This window comes from Alosa alosa, chromosome 1 (assembly GCF_017589495.1).
Source record: "Alosa alosa isolate M-15738 ecotype Scorff River chromosome 1, AALO_Geno_1.1, whole genome shotgun sequence".
Taxonomy (NCBI): Eukaryota; Metazoa; Chordata; class Actinopteri; order Clupeiformes; family Clupeidae; genus Alosa; species Alosa alosa.
Genome location: NC_063189.1, coordinates 39,000,260 through 39,017,515, shown reverse-complemented (window position 1 = coordinate 39,017,515; position 17,256 = coordinate 39,000,260). Strand labels below are relative to the sequence as shown.

Below are 17,256 nucleotides of genomic sequence, written 5' to 3'. Positions count from 1 at the left end.
CTCTGTGATTAATTAATCTAAATTAATCGCATATATGATTTTTGCTGTGAAAGTATTTTAAATATTTAAATTAAAATGAATCATTGAATAATCAGCATTAGTGACAAGTTCAAAACTCTTTTATTATTATTTTAATAATGGCCATAATAATCTATGATATGACCTAATATGCTGAGGAAATAAATTCAAAAGTGCTTCGGGAAGAAGTTTTTTTTATCACATACATTGCAGAGGACTTTTAGCCTGACGAGCCAGACCCACATTAAAATGTAGGGTCTGGGTACTCACCGTTCGCAGTGCTCAGTCCGAGGGGCGGGATAATCAGTTGTCTTTCAAATTCCCTCTGCACGCAATAGGACAGCGCTATGAGTCCCATGCGCTAGTTGGCTAGTTCAGGGAGCAGGTAATTCAAGCCAAACCGTTGCAACTCTGCCATCAATCATCATGTTAAGCCCGCCTAACGACTCTATACACAATTTGATTGGCCTGATAGAAGTTTAATTTTTCGAGCTCACAAGCCAACGGAGAGTTGCTAGACTAGCCCTGGAAGCAAATGTAATTTGCTGCCGCTAGGGTGCGTCTAGATTTCTAGGCTAGAGGACTTTATTTTAATCAACACCATCAGGCCGTTTTTGAATAGTATAAATATTCCAATCAATGATCTAGGCAGCACATTTTCTTCTCTCTCCTTCTTTTTACAGTCTAATGGTTACTGACTACAACGGATCGGGGTCAACGGTCATACAGAATCAATTAATCTGTGTTATTTTTTTTAATCAGTTATTTTTTCTCAAATTAATTAATCGAAATTTATCAGTTATTTTGACAGCCCTAGTGAAAATGCTTTGTTTTATACCTCTCGTTTTCTATGTGTGTGTGTGTGTGTGTGTGTGTATTATGTATTCCTATGTATCCTTTATCCACCAGTACATTTTTGTACACTTTATACACTCTTCTATTTTTCCTATTGGATGGACAGTCATGTTTCCCCAGATCATTCCACTTTTGTGAAGGAAGACAGAGGAAGATCAATGCTTTGACTTTCCCTTTGTCTTAGGAAAGAAGCCCTTCCATTTGGGCTTTGTCTGAAAGAGAGGGGCGACAAAGATGTATAGTGACAATAACGAACAGGTGTGTCTGAGCCAAAAGTACAGAAATGACTGAATGATTACCTTCTCAGCCACAGATCCCAGTGTTTGCGATGACGTGCTCTCTTGGGTGTCAGTTAATGAGGGGTGGGTGTAGAACACTGAGCTGGGGAAGACGGTGGGTTGAGGGGACGGGGAGTGGGAAGAAGGCAGCTGCTGGGGTGGTTGGAGCACAGAGGAAGGGATGTTGTAGAACGTAGAACTCGGTTTCTCTGCCAAGAAAGAGAGAGAGCGAGGACAGTGAGTGAGAATAGCATAGGGGTGTTTAGTTACTACTGTGACATGGATGTTCTCCCTCACATATCACATATCTCACCTTTCTTTTCTTTGCCCGGTGGCCGATGTTTTCTCTTTTTTCCCAAGCTGATTCGAGTCTTCAGCATACTATTGTCCAGTAGTTCTTGTGACTATAATGCAGGGGGCAACATTACAAACAGTGTTCATGCAAGTGATGTAAAGGTCATATCGCTCAACCGAGCCCTACCATTGAACAGTGTCTTTCAATTTGCGTGTTGTTTTGAACACAGAAAATGTTCTCATGCTTATTATGTATTGTTTATTACCATACTTTTAATTATCCCTTCTTTTGTTAGTGTAGTTATGTTGTAAAACTACAAAATTTGAGGTAAGATTTTTTTGTTCCTTACCCTTATGACAGAGAAGTCCAGGGAAGGGAGAGGTTTAGAGTTCTTCCAGTATGGGGGCATGGGAAACATGTATTCCACATAGTCATAATTGTCTTCTGATTCCTCTTGATTACTGCTGGGATTGGTCTTATTTTCTGGTGGTTTGTCCGTTTTCTCTGTTGGTATGGCATAAATATATATATTTGATTCCACTCCTGGATCATGTTGGTCTCCTTCTATTATAATTCCCTTTTTGTCAATATTCTCACAAGAATGGGCACTTCCAGAATCACTCTTTGACCTTAAGCCATGATGATCTAGGTTGTCAGTCACCGACATTTCATTGTCATCACAAGTATGAACACTGCTAGTCTGTGATTGGTCAATGTCCACTTCCTGGGATGGGCACTCTTGGACTGGTAGGTATTTTGACCACTCATCTCCTGTAAACATTTCGTCCATCAAGTTCATGGAACCTAGATCCAGCTTAAAATCACAAAGCGTAAAGCTCCTGCCAAAATTAAGAAGAGATGTTGAGTTTCACTTACATGGAATGCCTTATCAGTATAGACCAACAGACTAAGAATCTTTAGTGAAAAAGGATGTAGGTACAAAAAAAGGATGATGGTACAAATATTGTTTAGCTTGATAAAATCCCACATTAGCCTATCTATGCATAGGTATATGTTAGAATTGGGCAGTGAATTGGGCACCGAGTACTGTCAGTACGAAAGCCCCAAAACAATCGTTTTTGCCTAGCTAGCTCGAGTTGCTAAAGCCAACAGCTGAAGGAGCCAGGGAGCTATAACACTACACTCTGGGGGCATGAACATGGAGGCTCATGAACATGCCCCAAGAGTGTGGCGCTATAGCTGCATGGCTATAGGTAAAACTGACCGTTTTTTATTTCATACTGACAGTACTCAGTGACCTGGAGAAACGGAGATTTATGTGAAAAATCACATCGAGCTCTCCTTTAAGATGGAACGGCAACAATACAAGCATGTAGGCCCTATGTTAGTGGGAGGGAGCCCTTGAGGGATACAGCATTTGGTGATTTAGCCACTTCTGTCTGATCTGCATGTTTCACGTGTCTCAACAGCACTTAAAGTGTAACACGCCAAAATGCAATCTAGGGTCTTTTTGTGAATGTACCCGAGTCAAACTTTCGTTTAAAAGCATAATTACGTCGGAAGCTTCTAAGCTTGTCTGTATTGTCGTTTTCGGGTCAAATGGCCTTTTGAATGGGAGTCGTAGGGGCACTACTATTGATCCAAAACCTTTCTTTTTAGTAAACTATGTATACACAAACAATGTCCTCAATGCTCAGGTTCATGTGTAGAGACACTGGTGATACTTCGATCAAAGTTTCATGTTGTGTCAAGCCTTCATAGTGTTTTAAAAACAGGGATTTGGATGCGATCATGCATCAAAATATTAGTGCCCTTATGACTCCCATTCAAAAAGGCATTTGACCCAAAAACTACAATGCGATCAAGCTTAAAAGTACCGTTTCCAACATAATTATGCTTTTAAATGAAAGTTTGACATGGGTACATTCACAAAAAGACCCTAAGTTGCATTTTGGCGAGAGTTTTTTTTTGTTGACGCTTTAATGTCAACAATTATCTATTTTAAACTACTATTATTTTAAACATAGTTTCAACGTAGGCCTACATCTGGTGGCCTGTAGTGTATATTAGGCAGTTGACATTAGTGTTCTAACATGTTTTTCTCACCTTTGTAAACATGTTTTATTCTCACTGAGTCCTTGTTCCTCATAAAAGCTGGTAGGACTGACCATGGCCTCTTCCACAAGCAGAGGATCCGGTTCCAAATAGAGAGACTAGTTCAATATACAGAGGTTGTTTATATTTTACATGTTTACATTTACTACATAAACTGATTAATGTAGACCCATTATAACAGTATAACAATGTGAAATGTTCATGTAATTATGCTAAATAAATGCATTTGCTGCCACTCACCTCCTTGTCTTGCCCACTTCCACTCCCTTGCTTCCTTTCACCTTTCTCTCTCCACTTTTCCTTCAGTTTCTCAGTAATATTTGTCTTCCTATCAGCAGTGTTCCTTCCCTTGTCTGACACCTTCCCCAGGGAGGTGTTTGACCCTGTTGATCCAGTTGCATCCCTTTTTAATGAGGGGTCCTGGGCAGTATCGGTACTGTAGCTATTGTGCATGTCTTCACAGTCCATTCTTAGATCCAAACTCTGATCCTCATTTATGAGAGTATTTGGTAGTTGGTCACCACTCCTTGTACATGTTTGTGTTGATGTTATCAAACTACTTTTTGTCTTGGTTGGAGTATCCATAGACAGTTTTACTTTCCTTACCCTGTAGCATAATGGATTTGAGATAAGTGTGTTGTGAGTATGCACAGAAGGTGGGTCAGGCAGTGTCTTGTCAGTGTTCTGAGTGAGAGACTCCACCATGCTGGATAGAGGAAGCACGTCCTCATATGCTTCACTGTCTGTGTTCTCTCTGGAGATTGCATTGTACTCCGTCATTACGTCCTGTGAATGGGCATTTCCTAAGACTGACTCTACAGTTCCAGAACTTTTCTTTATTTGCGGTGAAATGTTAGAAAGTTGAGTGTCTTGATTATGTGATGAATCCTCATTATCTGACATGATCGGAATTTCGAAGGAAGACTTCCTTTCTTGTGTCTCTGACACAGTAAGTGATGTTTGAAAGCTTGGCTTGCTCTTCCAACCATGCAGCTGCTCTTCTCTCTCACCTAGTTGGTGGTCTTCATTTTCACTCTCCTGCTTGGAGCTTCCCAACATGCCCAGCGCATAGGGATGGAGAAACAACTGTCTGCGTTCCCATTTGGGAATTGCATTTGGTGAATATTTGACATTCCCCTGTTTTTTAGCTGATAAATGAGTGTTGAACTTCCTGCTTGATTCCTGCAGAACATTATCACCCCCAGTACTTTCCTCTGCCAGACAACCCCCTGGGGATCTCAGACCAAGACTCCGGGAAGGTTCATCTTTCCTCAGTCTTTGAAGCATCGACTGGAGTAAAGAGCCTTTTGACGCTGTGGCTGAATCCTCTATGTTATCAACCTAAAGTTAAAGCAAAAGAATTACAAAAATTATTAAAATGTTACTTATCTCTCAATAGTTCTGGTTATGCCAATGTTTTACCGCTCAATACATTCAATAACTTACATTCAAACATTCATTTATATCCAGTCTTTCAGTAGGCCTAAATTACATTTCAGCAAACCTACCTCTGATTTATGGGTGTCCATTGAGGTTCTGTCTCACTGCTTGTATCCGTGCACTTCTGATGGTTTATTTCTTCTCAGCATTCTTAACCTCAGCTATATCATCTTACCATTGGCTGCCCAAACACCTCCCCTCTTCCCCAGGCAGTTTCACTCTGCCACCTGTTTCACTAGGAGTAGGGATTGTCAAAACTGCAATAACCTGTTCTTTTTATAAGCATGTGTGTTTGAGGCACTCAAAGTATCTCAGCAATGCATCAGGGTTGTTAAATTTGTTGACATATGAGTCAGCTGGAAGGAGCTCGTGATTCACGCATAGGGACTCACGGCAGATACTGCGCAAAATTTTGGTTTATGGCTATCGTTTAGGTGTCCTTCCTATTCATTAACATGAACATGATGACTGACTAAATAAATGACTATGATGTTTAAAAAACCATTGTAGGCATACAAGTTATCATTATATCACATCACATAGCCTAGTTTTCTGTAGGCTAGGCTACTGTGTGACATGCTTTAGGCTACAGGATTCATTCATTTGCCACACCATCCTACTTCTGAATAACACACTACAGTCTTAACATATTCCAATGCAACTTAATGCCATGTTTTGTTAGCCAAGTTTGTGAAGATCACGATTTAAGTTGGGGTGAAAATATTAGTCTTGGCCAATGTTATGGAATTCAGAAAAAGCTATGAAAATGAAAGTTAACTCTGTGATTTAGAAATAGTGATATGTATATCAGCAATTTGTCCAGGACACTGACTAATATGTAAAATAGTGAAGCTGCAATGTGTCCATGCCTGTGTCAGTGTCACTCATTAAAATATGGGGCCAAGATGTAACAATGGAATAACACAATAGAATGTTGGATTCTTGTGGCAAAGACATGTAATGTACACAGATGTTATAGGTGGGACAGAGTGAACTAAAGCATTGAATTGTGAACAAGAGATTCATGAACCCCAGAAGTAATGGTGGCGTAAGGATAAGGAGGTGACCTAAATTTTTATGGATGATAATTGTAATACATTTAAGTTATTGAAAAGGTATTGTAGTAGTACTGAAACTATATCAGCTAGCCCTGTTGATGCTGAAATTCTCTCTATTTACAGAGACTGGTTGGAAAGTCAAGGCAGTGAGGCTGTGCTCAGTCTTCAGCAGTCTCTTAAAATATCCTATGAATTTTCATCCCTCTACAGTCTGATCTTTGCCAGCCTCTTGGGGTGTAACCTCGGGGTCTTCAAACAGGCTCACCAGGCTTATTGTTGTGTCAGTCTTAGAAGATCTGTGATGGTTTAACAACATCAGAGTCAGAAGTGCATTCAGGGCCTCCGTAGTGGCTTGTCTTGACTGCAAGATTGTATCGGTCACAATGTTGCCTAACTCAGCCTACTAGCTCTAAAGCCATAGTGTTATGAGATAAGTTTATGTTGTGAAACAATTTTGGTTTATGGCTATCGTTTAGGTGTCCTTCCTATTCATTAACATGAACATGATGACTGACTAAATAAATGACTATGATGTTTAATAAACCATTGTAGGCATACAAGTTATCATTATATCACATCACATCAATTACGTGTTTTCTGTAGGCTAGACTACTGTGTGACATGCTTTACACTAGGCTACAGCATATAAATCAGCAATAGGCTATCAACACGTTTGCAGTATCACTGTTGCAGAAATCACATACAAGAAGGCATCCTGTTGATTGTTTGTACATTTTTGCACATTCCAACATAAGGAAGCAGCATGAGGAAACTTGTCGTTTTTCTGCCTTATTTTCTAACTAATTTTACGAGTCTGCAGTATCACTGAGTACAGCTGTTACAAGAGGGTCTGGCGTCCCTTTATTATGATGCACTTCCTGCGACGCGGTCATTCGTCTCTAAATGACTTAAAGGAACCGTATGTAAGAAATGTAATTCATTTAATCATAAAATGGCCCTGATATGTCACTAGACATTATAGAAATAATTTTCATTTCAAATACCTTTATCACTGACAACAGTGGTCCGGCCAGGATATTGTCATTTAAAAAGTGAAGTTGCAGCCCTCAACTGATGTTGATGTTGTCATGTTATGTTTTGGCCTGATGCGCCACCCTCCACCTATCTACTAATCACAAAGTCAGTAGTGTTTCGGCATCTGGGTTGCCAGCTCTGCCAGTCGGGGATACACCGCTCTACAGTAATTTGAAAGTCATTGCAGTACCAGTTTTGGCCACAATCTTACATATGGTTCCTTTAACTCCCTCTCCCTACTGACTTTGTTTCCGGAAGTGAACTTTGTCCTCGTTTGCCTCTCGCATAAAGGAACTTTATGAAGCAATTTCAGCCTCTTGATTCACATATAGGCCAATATCAGATGTGATTACAATGGTGCGCGCAGCAGTTTGCCACGTCTTGATTCCATTTGGCCTGTGCATCGTTTTAGCGAACAGTGCATTATTTGACAACGTTCTGGTGGATCTGAGCTATGATCACTACGCAGAGAAAAGAGTTGAATGGCTCCCTGCTTTTCTGGCTATGCCGTTTAACTGCCTGGTCAACTTGGGGTACATAATCATGGGCACTTTTTGGCTCCTTAAACACATACAACCTCGCGACAGCAAGGAATGCTATTTCAAAGACGTGTTTGCCCTAATGGCCATTTTGTATGGACCTGTACAATGGATTCGTCTTTCGTCTTTGTCACGGACCCCGGCTGTTCTGGACCAGTGGTTTACACTACCCATTTTCGCGTGGGTTCCGATCTGGGCTCATTTTACACAGCACGGTTGGAGTCCACGATATGTGCTGCTCGCCGAGTCCATTTCCATCCTTAGCTACACACTAGCACTATTTCACGACCTAGGATTTGAGGCTGCTTTGGCGTGTCATGTCTCTGTTGCTGTATTTACAGGCGCCAGGATTCAAAGAAGTCACGGAAACGCAACTTCATTGCGCTACCTAGTGCTTGCAGTACTGTCATGCAGCGGGTTCGTCGTGTTGAAACTTTGCGATCTTAGTCTGGCACAGCACTGGTTGTTTCAAAATCTTACCGGACACTTTTGGTCAAAAATATGTGACATTCTTCAATTCCATTTTAGCTTCTGTTTTCTTACCTGCCTCAATCAAAAAGGACAGAAAAGGGCATAGCCTAGATAAATGGCTTAGCCTACATCATGCTGACATTGTAGATGGCCTATGGCGGAAAAACACTTTGTCAAAGCAGCAGTTTGTCAGTTCATTTATTTTGGACAAGCCATTAAAAGAATATTTTCAGACAAAGTTGTTATTATCTCTCCTTGTTGAATTTTTGACACAATCTAATTGCAGGCCTACATAGCCTACAGCAGTGTGTTTGTAACAATCACATGTCTAGTTTGGTAATTCTTGTCAGCTCAGGCTCAGACAGGCTCAACTTCCGACTAGTCCACAGCAGAGCAAGCAGCGCCTGCCGAAAGTCTTGATTGATACAGTAAAGAATGGGATTCAAACCACAATCCATGTAAGCCAGCACAGATGATACCGTCCGCAGCCATTCAGGTGAGGGGGACATGTCCAATCTTCCAAGCAGTATCAACTGAGAGGTGAATTGGTGTTGTAGTCATTATACTGATAATTCAAGCTTCAAACTAGACTTCAAGTTTTTTCAGCTTTCTGACAAAGTCAGTGCATAATTGTAAATAGGGCTTATATTCTGCTGTGCAGACAACCGTCATAGATCATCACACCCGCATTGACGGTGACTAAACTCCTTTGAGTCAGTGGGCTTAGCAAATGAATAACAAAGTGCCCATATTTAAATTGACTATTTAAGGTCTGCTGAACATGTACTGTTCATTAAGACTTATATTAAGACAGCATATTGACATCACATTTGTACTTGTCTTACCTCGGAGACAGCAAATGGAGTGTAGCATAGCAGGTAAAAAACAACCAGTAGAGGTGCCACAGAAGAGAGATCATCACGGCTATCGAGCAAGAGTGAGAAAGAGAGGCGAAGTTACGAAAAGGGTGAAGGCCATCAATGTGATAAAAATATATATAGCCTGATAATAAATAAGTACCACATACTTGTTGCCTTTTCCCCCATAACCAGCTGCAGACAGGAGAGAGCATATCAACATCAGCAGAAAGGGGAGGAAGACGCAGACAGAGAATGCACAGAGGATGTAGACAAGCATGTCAGAGTAAACGCTCTCCCAAAAGACTGCACACACCATCTCAGCAGAATCATACCTGTGAGACAATACTGCCATTTAGCTCAATATTTCAACACTATTGAATTAAATGATTTGATTAATTAGCAATAAATTAGAAAACATTTCACTCAATTAAGAATTTAAGGCAACTCTTATTACACCATTCCACTGGTGGTTTTAAGAGCATGGTACAGATCAGGAAGATGTGTTAATTTTAAAGCATTTTATTAATAATTGAAAAATGCTGCAGATTTTCTGTCCCTCCCTTACTCACTTAATCCAGCCATATATTACTGGCACAATCCCGAACACCACACCAAACAGCCAAGAGGTGAAACATGCTAGTACCATGACGACAGACCAACAACTTCCTGTTGAGCGTATGCCCATGAACCTTTGGACACAGAGGATGGCTGAGACACAAAGGATAAGTCATGAGAACCTGATAAAGCATCCACTACGAAAAAAGCAAGTAAAGGCAAATCCGAGTTTTAATGTTAAAGCTAACCAGCTGCAGTCTTAAGGCAAAATTTCATGTGTTCAAAGAAACTCATGAATTCAGACATGCTAAAAATAAGCTGTAAGTTTTCACCGATACTTCCAATGGATGAAGTCATGAAGGTGAACTTGAACAAACTGACCACCTCACACCATGGAGACCTCTGGCCCCCCGTGAGAGTGGCCAGCAACGAGCTAGAGATGATCAAAACAGAGCAGCTGAGGTCAGAGAGAGTGAGACTGACCAGGGGAAGCCAGTAGATGCACTGGAAATTATATTTACACTGAAAGAGAAAATTCACATCAGATAAAAGAGGGTATTAGTGGCACTCCCGTAAAGACAGCCAGTGTTGGGCAAGTTACTTCAAAAGCGTAATGCATTATTTATTACTTGTTACTGTCATCTCAAAGTAATTTGTTACATTACAATATTACTGTCTTTGAATTGTAAGGCATTACACTATGTTTACATTACTTTCACCAAAATAACAGGAAATATGGATTTGGTGTTCTCAATAGATCTTCATGTGCTCAATGCAGCTCATTACATGGCAGGAGGTGATGTGGTATGACATAATGACTGAGCTAGGCTTAAGGCTAACAAAAGAACAATATAATGGTTGCAGTTATGGCTCATGGGACAATGTAGGCCCCAAAGGCCAAAGGTCACTCACAACTTAATATAGTAAAATATAGCCATAGTGGAATTGTATGTTGACTTTAAATGGTTCTCATCATTGCTGGTTGCCTATCATTCCACTTACAGTGGTGTAAACTTAATGCAAATAGTTTGAGAATAATGGCTACGATCTTTGTCTGTAAAAGCAACATTTTAGTTATTCTCACTGCTTGAAATGAGAAGTATGGCCTAACCATGTTAGATCTGTTGCATGAATGGCAGAGATAACTCAAATTCCCTTTCTACAGTCATTTAAACAAGGCAATCAAATTCCAGGACCAGCATAGATGACTTTTTTAACTCTTGGATAATCTTCTCTGGTGCCAATTGAGCATTTCTCAATTTTGGATTAAAAAGCAAAGTAACTTAAGTTACTGATAATTTTACAGAGTAAAATATGACTGAAATTGTATTGGTAATGCCTTACATTACTGCATTACAGCAAAAAGCAATGCATTACTGTAATTACATTACTTTTTTAATGCATTAATCCCAACACTGAAGACAGCAAAGTGTAAGGAATGGATATATTAATTCTTGCCCTTACCACAATTTTGACAATGAGAACCAAACTGTTTCCAAGAATACCTAGCACCATCTCAACACTGAGCACAGCCACCAGCAGGGATTTCTCTGTCCTGGACCATGGCCTGGGCTCCTCCAGTAGTGCAGTAGTGTTTGTTGTATTCACTGTTGAAAATGTGTTGCACATGAGAATTCATAGCATCACAGTATAAAGAACGAATTGGCCATCAGTTTATATTATTTCCTTATCTTAGACTATTAATTTGAGCTTTACATGTGAAAGAAATCAGATCAATCACTTAATATACAGTAAAATATGAGCTGTTATTCATTAGCCTAGCCTGTTTGAATTATAATCTGGAAATGTAGGCCTACCAACAGTAATATTATTGACTATGCACAGAAATATGAAATAACCTTTAGGCTACTTACTGATGATTAATGAAGTGAATGATGAAGTAGAATCAGAGAGGATTGAGACGGTATTCTGAAATCTTTAGAATCCTGCTTAGGGAGAAATGACACACACATGAACTGCTACATCACCAGGCTACATCCTCTAATTAAAATGATGCTGGCTCAATGATTTTTAAATTGTAAGGCCCACTGTAAGCATATTGGAGTTGCCAAGAACAAAGGTGACCTAAGCTAGAGTGTTCACAGTCAAGAGGAGAAAATTATATGAAAAATTAAACAAAAAAAATGTCATATTTTGTAATTGAATGTCGCATGATTAGGTTATTTTAAAGTTGTATTGCCTTTTCGTCTGATTTCTGCGATCTCAACCATAGTATCCTGATGAAGTTTGTGCTTAATGTCATGCCTTTCAGGACAATATGAATAACGCTAGCTTACTGATCAAAAGAAATGCCTATGAAAAAAGGAATACAATAAAAAAAGAGAAAACACAGGAAGAATATGCCTAGTAAGGCCACCATTTCTTTTGTAACAAAAAAATCTTGTAATCGGAGTATAGTTTCCAAACCCTTCTTATTACAATTTATGATAGGCTACTGTGTCTTTGTCATGACCCGAGTCAAGTCAGAGTCAAGTCAAGTCGTACCTCGGACCTGAAAGTTATTACCGCAATATAGTAACCGGACATATTTGAAGTAGGCAGTTTGCCGTCACATCCTGTGCTCATATCGTGCATTTCCTCTATCGTCTGCTGCTGTTCTGGTTAAGAAGGCCAAATAGCGACAGCTCGGTGAGTTCAAATCATTTTAAATATCTGGAATCACCACATGTAAGGAGCAGTATGAATGACGTTCTTTATTGTTCTTACAACATCTCTAGAGCTTGTGATATTTTATTTGGTAAATAATTGGTTGTACGCCAGTCATTGAAAGTCCTTGAGAATCTACTGTTAGCTTGGCATAGTTGGCTAACGTCACCCGGCTACAAATGCAAGTTTACAATAGACTCTCCGTTACATTCGGATTCAGCTCCAAGATTGATCGAAACATTTGTGATATTGGATGACAATATTTTGCTAGCCTGTGTGATGCATTTATCAGACGAGGGTCAAACAATTGTACGTTAACGTACGATACAACTCGTGTCCTTAGGAAACCTAACTTTGGTTAGCATAGCTAAGGCATATAACGTTGACATAACCTTACACGGTATACAGATAATTAATTCTAGCTAGTGACAACGACCACTACACCACTTACATTAATCAAAGTCAGTTGGCAATATTGTGTTTATCCTATGATTATTATGTAATCGAGTCTTTAACAGCAGTGTTGTGTGTTGCATGGTCAACATGTGGAACTATTTGGTAACTAAGACCAAGTGTCAACAAGCCTGTTATTATAGACCCACGGACCTTGGGTGTTTACAGCCAACTTAACATGTAATCAGACAAAATAAATTGTGATGGAGCTTTTTTAAAATTTGTAATGTGTAATGAAGAATAATATGTCATTTTGAATGAATACTCAGTCCCTTTTGTTTAATTCGGTTTTGTGGACGTGCTATGTAGGTCAAGCCGATGTCTTCTGTCGTCACCATTGACTATATTAATATTAGGCTACCACACCATGGCTTGTATGACCGCCGTCATGTGATTAGACTTGAAATGAAGTTTTTCTGTTTAGCTCTCATATCCCCACTGACATAAGGTTGTGTCTTTTCCACAGCGAATTCCAGGCGTGATGTCGGCAACGTTACGTGTCCTGTATTCAGTGTCCAGGCCAGGTAGCTTGAGCATAGTTTTGTGTGCTTAAAAAAATCAAATAATAGTAGCCTATATGTAAACATTGTTTTGCACATTTGGACTCTTAAACTTGCATGGTACCACTGTTCATCAAAACATTTTGTTGTAAATTTCTAAACATATTCTTTCCTCAGGCACTTTCGCCCTCGGCCACAGTATAGTACGTCCCATTAGCCTCTCAGCTCAAAGGCAGGGATTTAGTAAGTATAATATTCAAAAAAATCTTTCAGACCCGCAAAGAGTGCTTTCTGCTTCGCAAGCAGGAACCTGTTGCATCTGTTACTAGTTCTGGCACTCCTCATCTGTATATCCAGAAATACTATAATCTAGAGGCAATGATCTCTCTTGGAGATAAATAACTGGTAACTCAGCAGCAGCTAATACAAGCTTTGATTTGTATCACTCTACTGTTTCAACAATATCCTTCCATTCAGTTTGTCTCTTTCTCTGTCAGAGTATGTCAATGCTCAGGAGGTCGCCGATGACATGAAGTCAATTACAGATCGTGCAGCGCAGACTCTCCTGTGGACTGAGCTCTTCCGAGGTTAGACCTTTCCACTGACGTTTCATGTAACCATGCCAGTACTGTATTTGTATGTCAGAATTATATCCCTTCATGGTTATCAAGTTTTCTTGTTCTGTTCATAAGTGGAGATTGATTTCTGATATCTCATTTGAAGCTTCCTTTCATTGAAAGGTGTTAAAGGGGTAGTTCAGAATTTTGGACATACAGTAGGACCTCATTTCCAAGTTAGCCAGTCCAGTCTGATATGTATCAGTGGAGACGTTTTTAACACGTTTCATCCAGTCCTTCTAGTTACAGAGTTCACTGTTGCTAGGCTAGCGGAAGTCAACAGTACATGGTTAGCCTGCCACTAAAACAGTCTTACTCACTCCATAGTACACCCGAGGCAAATAAATCATAACGTCAGACTATTGATGTAAATGTTTGTGTTGATAGAATAATGTAAGACATAAAACTATCCTAACTAATCCTTAATAAGTTATTACCTGTTCATCAGTAGCTGTTGGTGCATCTGGAAAGATGGATGGAAGCGCATTCGTTGTCAGTGACTTGTGGTCATTATATTGCGTTTTTTTTTTTTTTTCCAAAGCAGTCTGGTCTAAAATGATCACTACACATTCGCCACTTGAGTAGAGCCTCTGCTGGTGTCTTGATGTCTAAGCCAGCAGCAAGAAGCCACAGTTGGTTCCTTTCTGGATCTCGCAATGAAAATTTGTGGAAACTTTGTGGTGCCCATCTGTAGTGTTTATTTTTACAATTTGTAAATGCAAACTGAATCGCCACGTTGCCTAGTCCTTAGGTTCCTATCCAATACTTCAATGTCCTAAGCCACTACTACAGTGCTGCAGCAGGTGTCCCGACTGCAGTGCGCTTGTCTGTTTACTTTTCAGCGCAGTACTACTAACCGGAGCGAAGTAAAATTCCACCGCTGCTGAGAAATTAGTCCCGCAAAATGTAATACGATCATTGAGATGCAAGGATAGTTTTATGTCTAACATCAACACAAACATTTACATCAATAGTCTGACGTTATGATTTATTTGCCTCGGGTATACCATGGAGTGGGTAACCATGTACCATTGACTTCTGCTAGCCTAGCAACAGTGACCTCTGCAACTAGAAGGACTGGATGAAACGTGTTTGGGCAAACATAGCCTACTGGTTAGCGCTTCGGAGGGTTGCCGGTTCGAACCCCGACCAGTAGGAACGGCTGAAGTGACCTTGAGCAAGGCACCTAACCCCTCACTGCTCCCCGAGTGCCGCTATTGTAGCAGGCAGCTCACTGCGCCGGGATTAGTGTGTGCTTCACCTCACTGTGTGCTGAGTGTGTTTCACTAATTCACGGATTGGTATAAATGCAGAGACCAAATTTCTCTCACGGGATCAAAAAAGTATAAGGAAGAAAAAGAAAACGGTCTCCACTGATAAATATCACACTGGCTAACTTGGAAATGAAGTCCTATGTCCAAAGTTCTGAACTACCCCTTTAAGGATATACATAGATATTGCAATATATATTTTGTATATTTATTAATGTATATTGGAATATATACATAATCCTGTTTCCTTTCTCTCTGTAGGTTTGGGTATGACCATGAGTTATTTGTTCAGGGAGCCAGCTACGATAAACTACCCTTTTGAGAAGGGCCCTTTGTCTCCCCGCTTCCGTGGTGAGCATGCGTTGCGCAGGTACCCCTCAGGAGAGGAGCGCTGCATTGCCTGCAAACTGTGTGAAGCCATCTGTCCAGCACAGGTAAACTGCATCTCAACGTCTGACCACCTGTATTCTATTTTATTGTTTGTTCTTGTTATTGGTGATCATGTTTCACAATAATGCAGAAGGCCTTTCTTGAATTTGGCCTCAATCCCTGTTTTTACTGTCAAAACTTTGTACCCAATGAGTAGGTTTACTCAGGTCTGCCCAATTCTGATTTTGATCTTCATGCATTGGAAGGAAATTACTGTTTGTTTTTTTTGCAATTAAGGAATTTCCGGGAAAGGACATTTTACTATTGTGACATAATTTCTACTAAGGTACTACTAATAGCCATGTTTAATCTCGATTCGCTTTAAACAGTCTTTACATAATAATTAACCCTACTCATTATGCTAGTCTAAATGCTACCGGGACTCTGAGTTGAGTTGAAACATAAGGAATGGTTAGCTTCTCACTGACACTTGAGTCTTCCTCTCTCAGGCAATCTCGATTGAGGCGGAGCCCCGTGCTGACGGCAGCAGGAGGACAACACGCTATGACATTGACATGACCAAATGCATCTACTGTGGCTTCTGTCAGGAGGCTTGCCCTGTGGACGCCATTGTGGAGGTGAGACTTCGCACTGCACTGATTCGACTTATGGCTTAATTCTGTTTGTGGTATCAGACATTGTAAAGGACTTGCGTGTGGTAATGTATTCATCTCTTCATTCCCACCATGCCTAATATTTCTGTTTTTGCCTTTGCTTATCCCTTCCTTTCTCAGGGACCCAACTTTGAGTTCTCCACAGAAACTCATGAAGAGCTGCTGTACAACAAAGAGAAACTGCTCAACAACGGAGACAAATGGGAGGCTGAAATTGCAGCCAACATTCAGGCTGACTACCTCTACCGATAAACAGACAAGCGTGTACAGACACATGCATAGACAGACACACACACACACTGATTGATTTGTCACACACTGACTGACTACAAAGGGACATTGACTGACAGTGACTCCAACCTATGTAGATTCATACATGTACACACATACTCTATAATGGACTCAGACTTTCCCTGTGACTTGGTTCTGCCACACTTTCTAACTGACTGACTGATGTACAGTACAAACTCTTACGCAAACACTTCTCATGGTCATCTTACAGAGGTAAACCAACTGTGTCGGTCACCCACACCATAACCTCACCCCATGCAAACATGCAGGTGAAAAAACAAAGTCTGTTTCGGTGATGGCTAAATTTCCTCTGAATTCACGTGTCTTTCTTTCCTCCGTCAATAACATATATGGTCGACTTTTATGCCTTTTGGTTGACATTGGGTAGATGTTACATTTACTCCAAGGTGTGCTCTTAACACAGCAACTTGTTCTTCACACCAAGGCAGCCAACATCCCTCAACCTTTTCCCAATCACTATTTAACCTACAACTGTAAGAAGGTATCAGAGCTATGTTCTCTAGTTAGCATTACGTTTGATTGCCTTCCTAAGAAAACAATTAAAAATGTATGAGTTTGTCATGACAATTGTACAGAGATGAAATACTTGTGAACTCTAGGAAATGGTAATTAAATTAATGTTCTGTCCAAAGTTTTAAATAAGTCTCTGTTTTCTTCAGCTCCATAAGCTCATTCTTGTTTGAATAACAGTCTTGTTAAGGGGCTTGTTCTGTTTCAAAACTAAAGGTCACCTTTACTTTGCTGATATGCATTGTATATCTGAGTTTGATGTAGAGCTTTTCTTAAGTGTTTATACAATTAAAATGATCCACACCACATTGCCAAATCAATGATAAAACAAATGACAGAACAAATTAACAAATTGACAAAACAAATTAAAGAACTCATGTATAACCACGATATATTTTACAAG

General features: G+C 40.0%; 5 protein-coding genes across 8 annotated transcripts in view; 3 read left to right on the top strand and 2 right to left on the bottom strand.

Annotated features, from left to right (window-relative positions):
• Nucleotides 1-17,256, top strand: part of LOC125299593 — a 355,198-nt gene that overhangs the window by 86,503 nt on the left and 251,439 nt on the right. The window lies entirely within an intron of this gene.
• Nucleotides 835-5,089, bottom strand: si:dkey-9i23.6. The gene is made up of 7 exons (XM_048250757.1): nucleotides 5,031-5,089; nucleotides 3,763-4,863; nucleotides 3,514-3,620; nucleotides 1,796-2,285; nucleotides 1,465-1,555; nucleotides 1,173-1,360; nucleotides 835-1,085 (listed from the first exon to the last, which is right to left on the bottom strand). The coding sequence occupies exons 1-7, from the start codon at nucleotides 5,049-5,051 to the stop codon at nucleotides 1,029-1,031; spliced, it is 2,055 nt and encodes a 684-aa protein (XP_048106714.1). The 5' UTR covers nucleotides 5,052-5,089; the 3' UTR covers nucleotides 835-1,028.
• On the top strand, nucleotides 7,290-8,303 carry tmem187 (transmembrane protein 187). The gene has a single exon (XM_048251147.1). It carries the CDS (start codon nucleotides 7,410-7,412, stop codon nucleotides 8,169-8,171), a length of 762 nt encoding a protein of 253 aa, XP_048107104.1. The 5' UTR covers nucleotides 7,290-7,409; the 3' UTR covers nucleotides 8,172-8,303.
• Nucleotides 8,248-17,256, bottom strand: part of si:dkey-9i23.8 (C-X-C chemokine receptor type 6) — a 29,493-nt gene continuing 20,484 nt past the window's right edge. For 3 of the 4 annotated variants that reach the window (XM_048251027.1, XM_048251018.1, XM_048251036.1), the window contains exons 2-8: nucleotides 11,355-11,426; nucleotides 10,945-11,087; nucleotides 9,813-10,002; nucleotides 9,495-9,633; nucleotides 9,093-9,257; nucleotides 8,911-8,989; nucleotides 8,248-8,598 (exon numbers count right to left, since the gene is read on the bottom strand). In XM_048251027.1, coding sequence (XP_048106984.1) covers nucleotides 8,386-8,598; nucleotides 8,911-8,989; nucleotides 9,093-9,257; nucleotides 9,495-9,633; nucleotides 9,813-10,002; nucleotides 10,945-11,087; nucleotide 11,355 — 930 coding nt within the window. In that variant the 5' untranslated portion in view covers nucleotides 11,356-11,426 and the 3' untranslated portion in view covers nucleotides 8,248-8,385. Of the gene's footprint in view, nucleotides 8,599-8,910; nucleotides 8,990-9,092; nucleotides 9,258-9,494; nucleotides 9,634-9,812; nucleotides 10,003-10,944; nucleotides 11,088-11,354; nucleotides 11,427-11,680; nucleotides 11,701-17,256 lie in introns of those variants that run through there. The other variant, XM_048251010.1, reaches the window with a different exon arrangement.
• On the top strand, nucleotides 12,023-16,974 carry ndufs8a (NADH:ubiquinone oxidoreductase core subunit S8a). Its single transcript, XM_048251263.1, has 7 exons — nucleotides 12,023-12,129; nucleotides 13,067-13,124; nucleotides 13,278-13,343; nucleotides 13,598-13,687; nucleotides 15,250-15,422; nucleotides 15,867-15,995; nucleotides 16,152-16,974. The coding sequence occupies exons 2-7, from the start codon at nucleotides 13,082-13,084 to the stop codon at nucleotides 16,281-16,283; spliced, it is 633 nt and encodes a 210-aa protein (XP_048107220.1). The 5' UTR covers nucleotides 12,023-12,129; nucleotides 13,067-13,081; the 3' UTR covers nucleotides 16,284-16,974.

Coding starts and splice junctions, on each gene's coding strand:
- ndufs8a (XM_048251263.1), top strand. CDS start 13,082: ATGTCGGCAACGTTACGTGTCCTGTATTCAGTGTCCAGGCCAG. Junction 13,125..13,277: donor GTATTCAGTGTCCAGGCCAG/GTAGCTTGAGCA, acceptor TTCTTTCCTCAG/GCACTTTCGCCCTCGGCCAC. Junction 15,996..16,151: donor CTGTGGACGCCATTGTGGAG/GTGAGACTTCGC, acceptor TTCCTTTCTCAG/GGACCCAACTTTGAGTTCTC.
- si:dkey-9i23.6 (XM_048250757.1), bottom strand. CDS start 5,051: ATGGACACCCATAAATCAGAG. Junction 4,864..5,030: donor TGGACACCCATAAATCAGAG/GTAGGTTTGCTG, acceptor CTTTAACTTTAG/GTTGATAACATAGAGGATTC. Junction 1,361..1,464: donor ACCGGGCAAAGAAAAGAAAG/GTGAGATATGTG, acceptor CTTTCTTGGCAG/AGAAACCGAGTTCTACGTTC.
- tmem187 (XM_048251147.1), top strand. CDS start 7,410: ATGGTGCGCGCAGCAGTTTGCCACGTCTTGATTCCATTTGGCCTGTGC.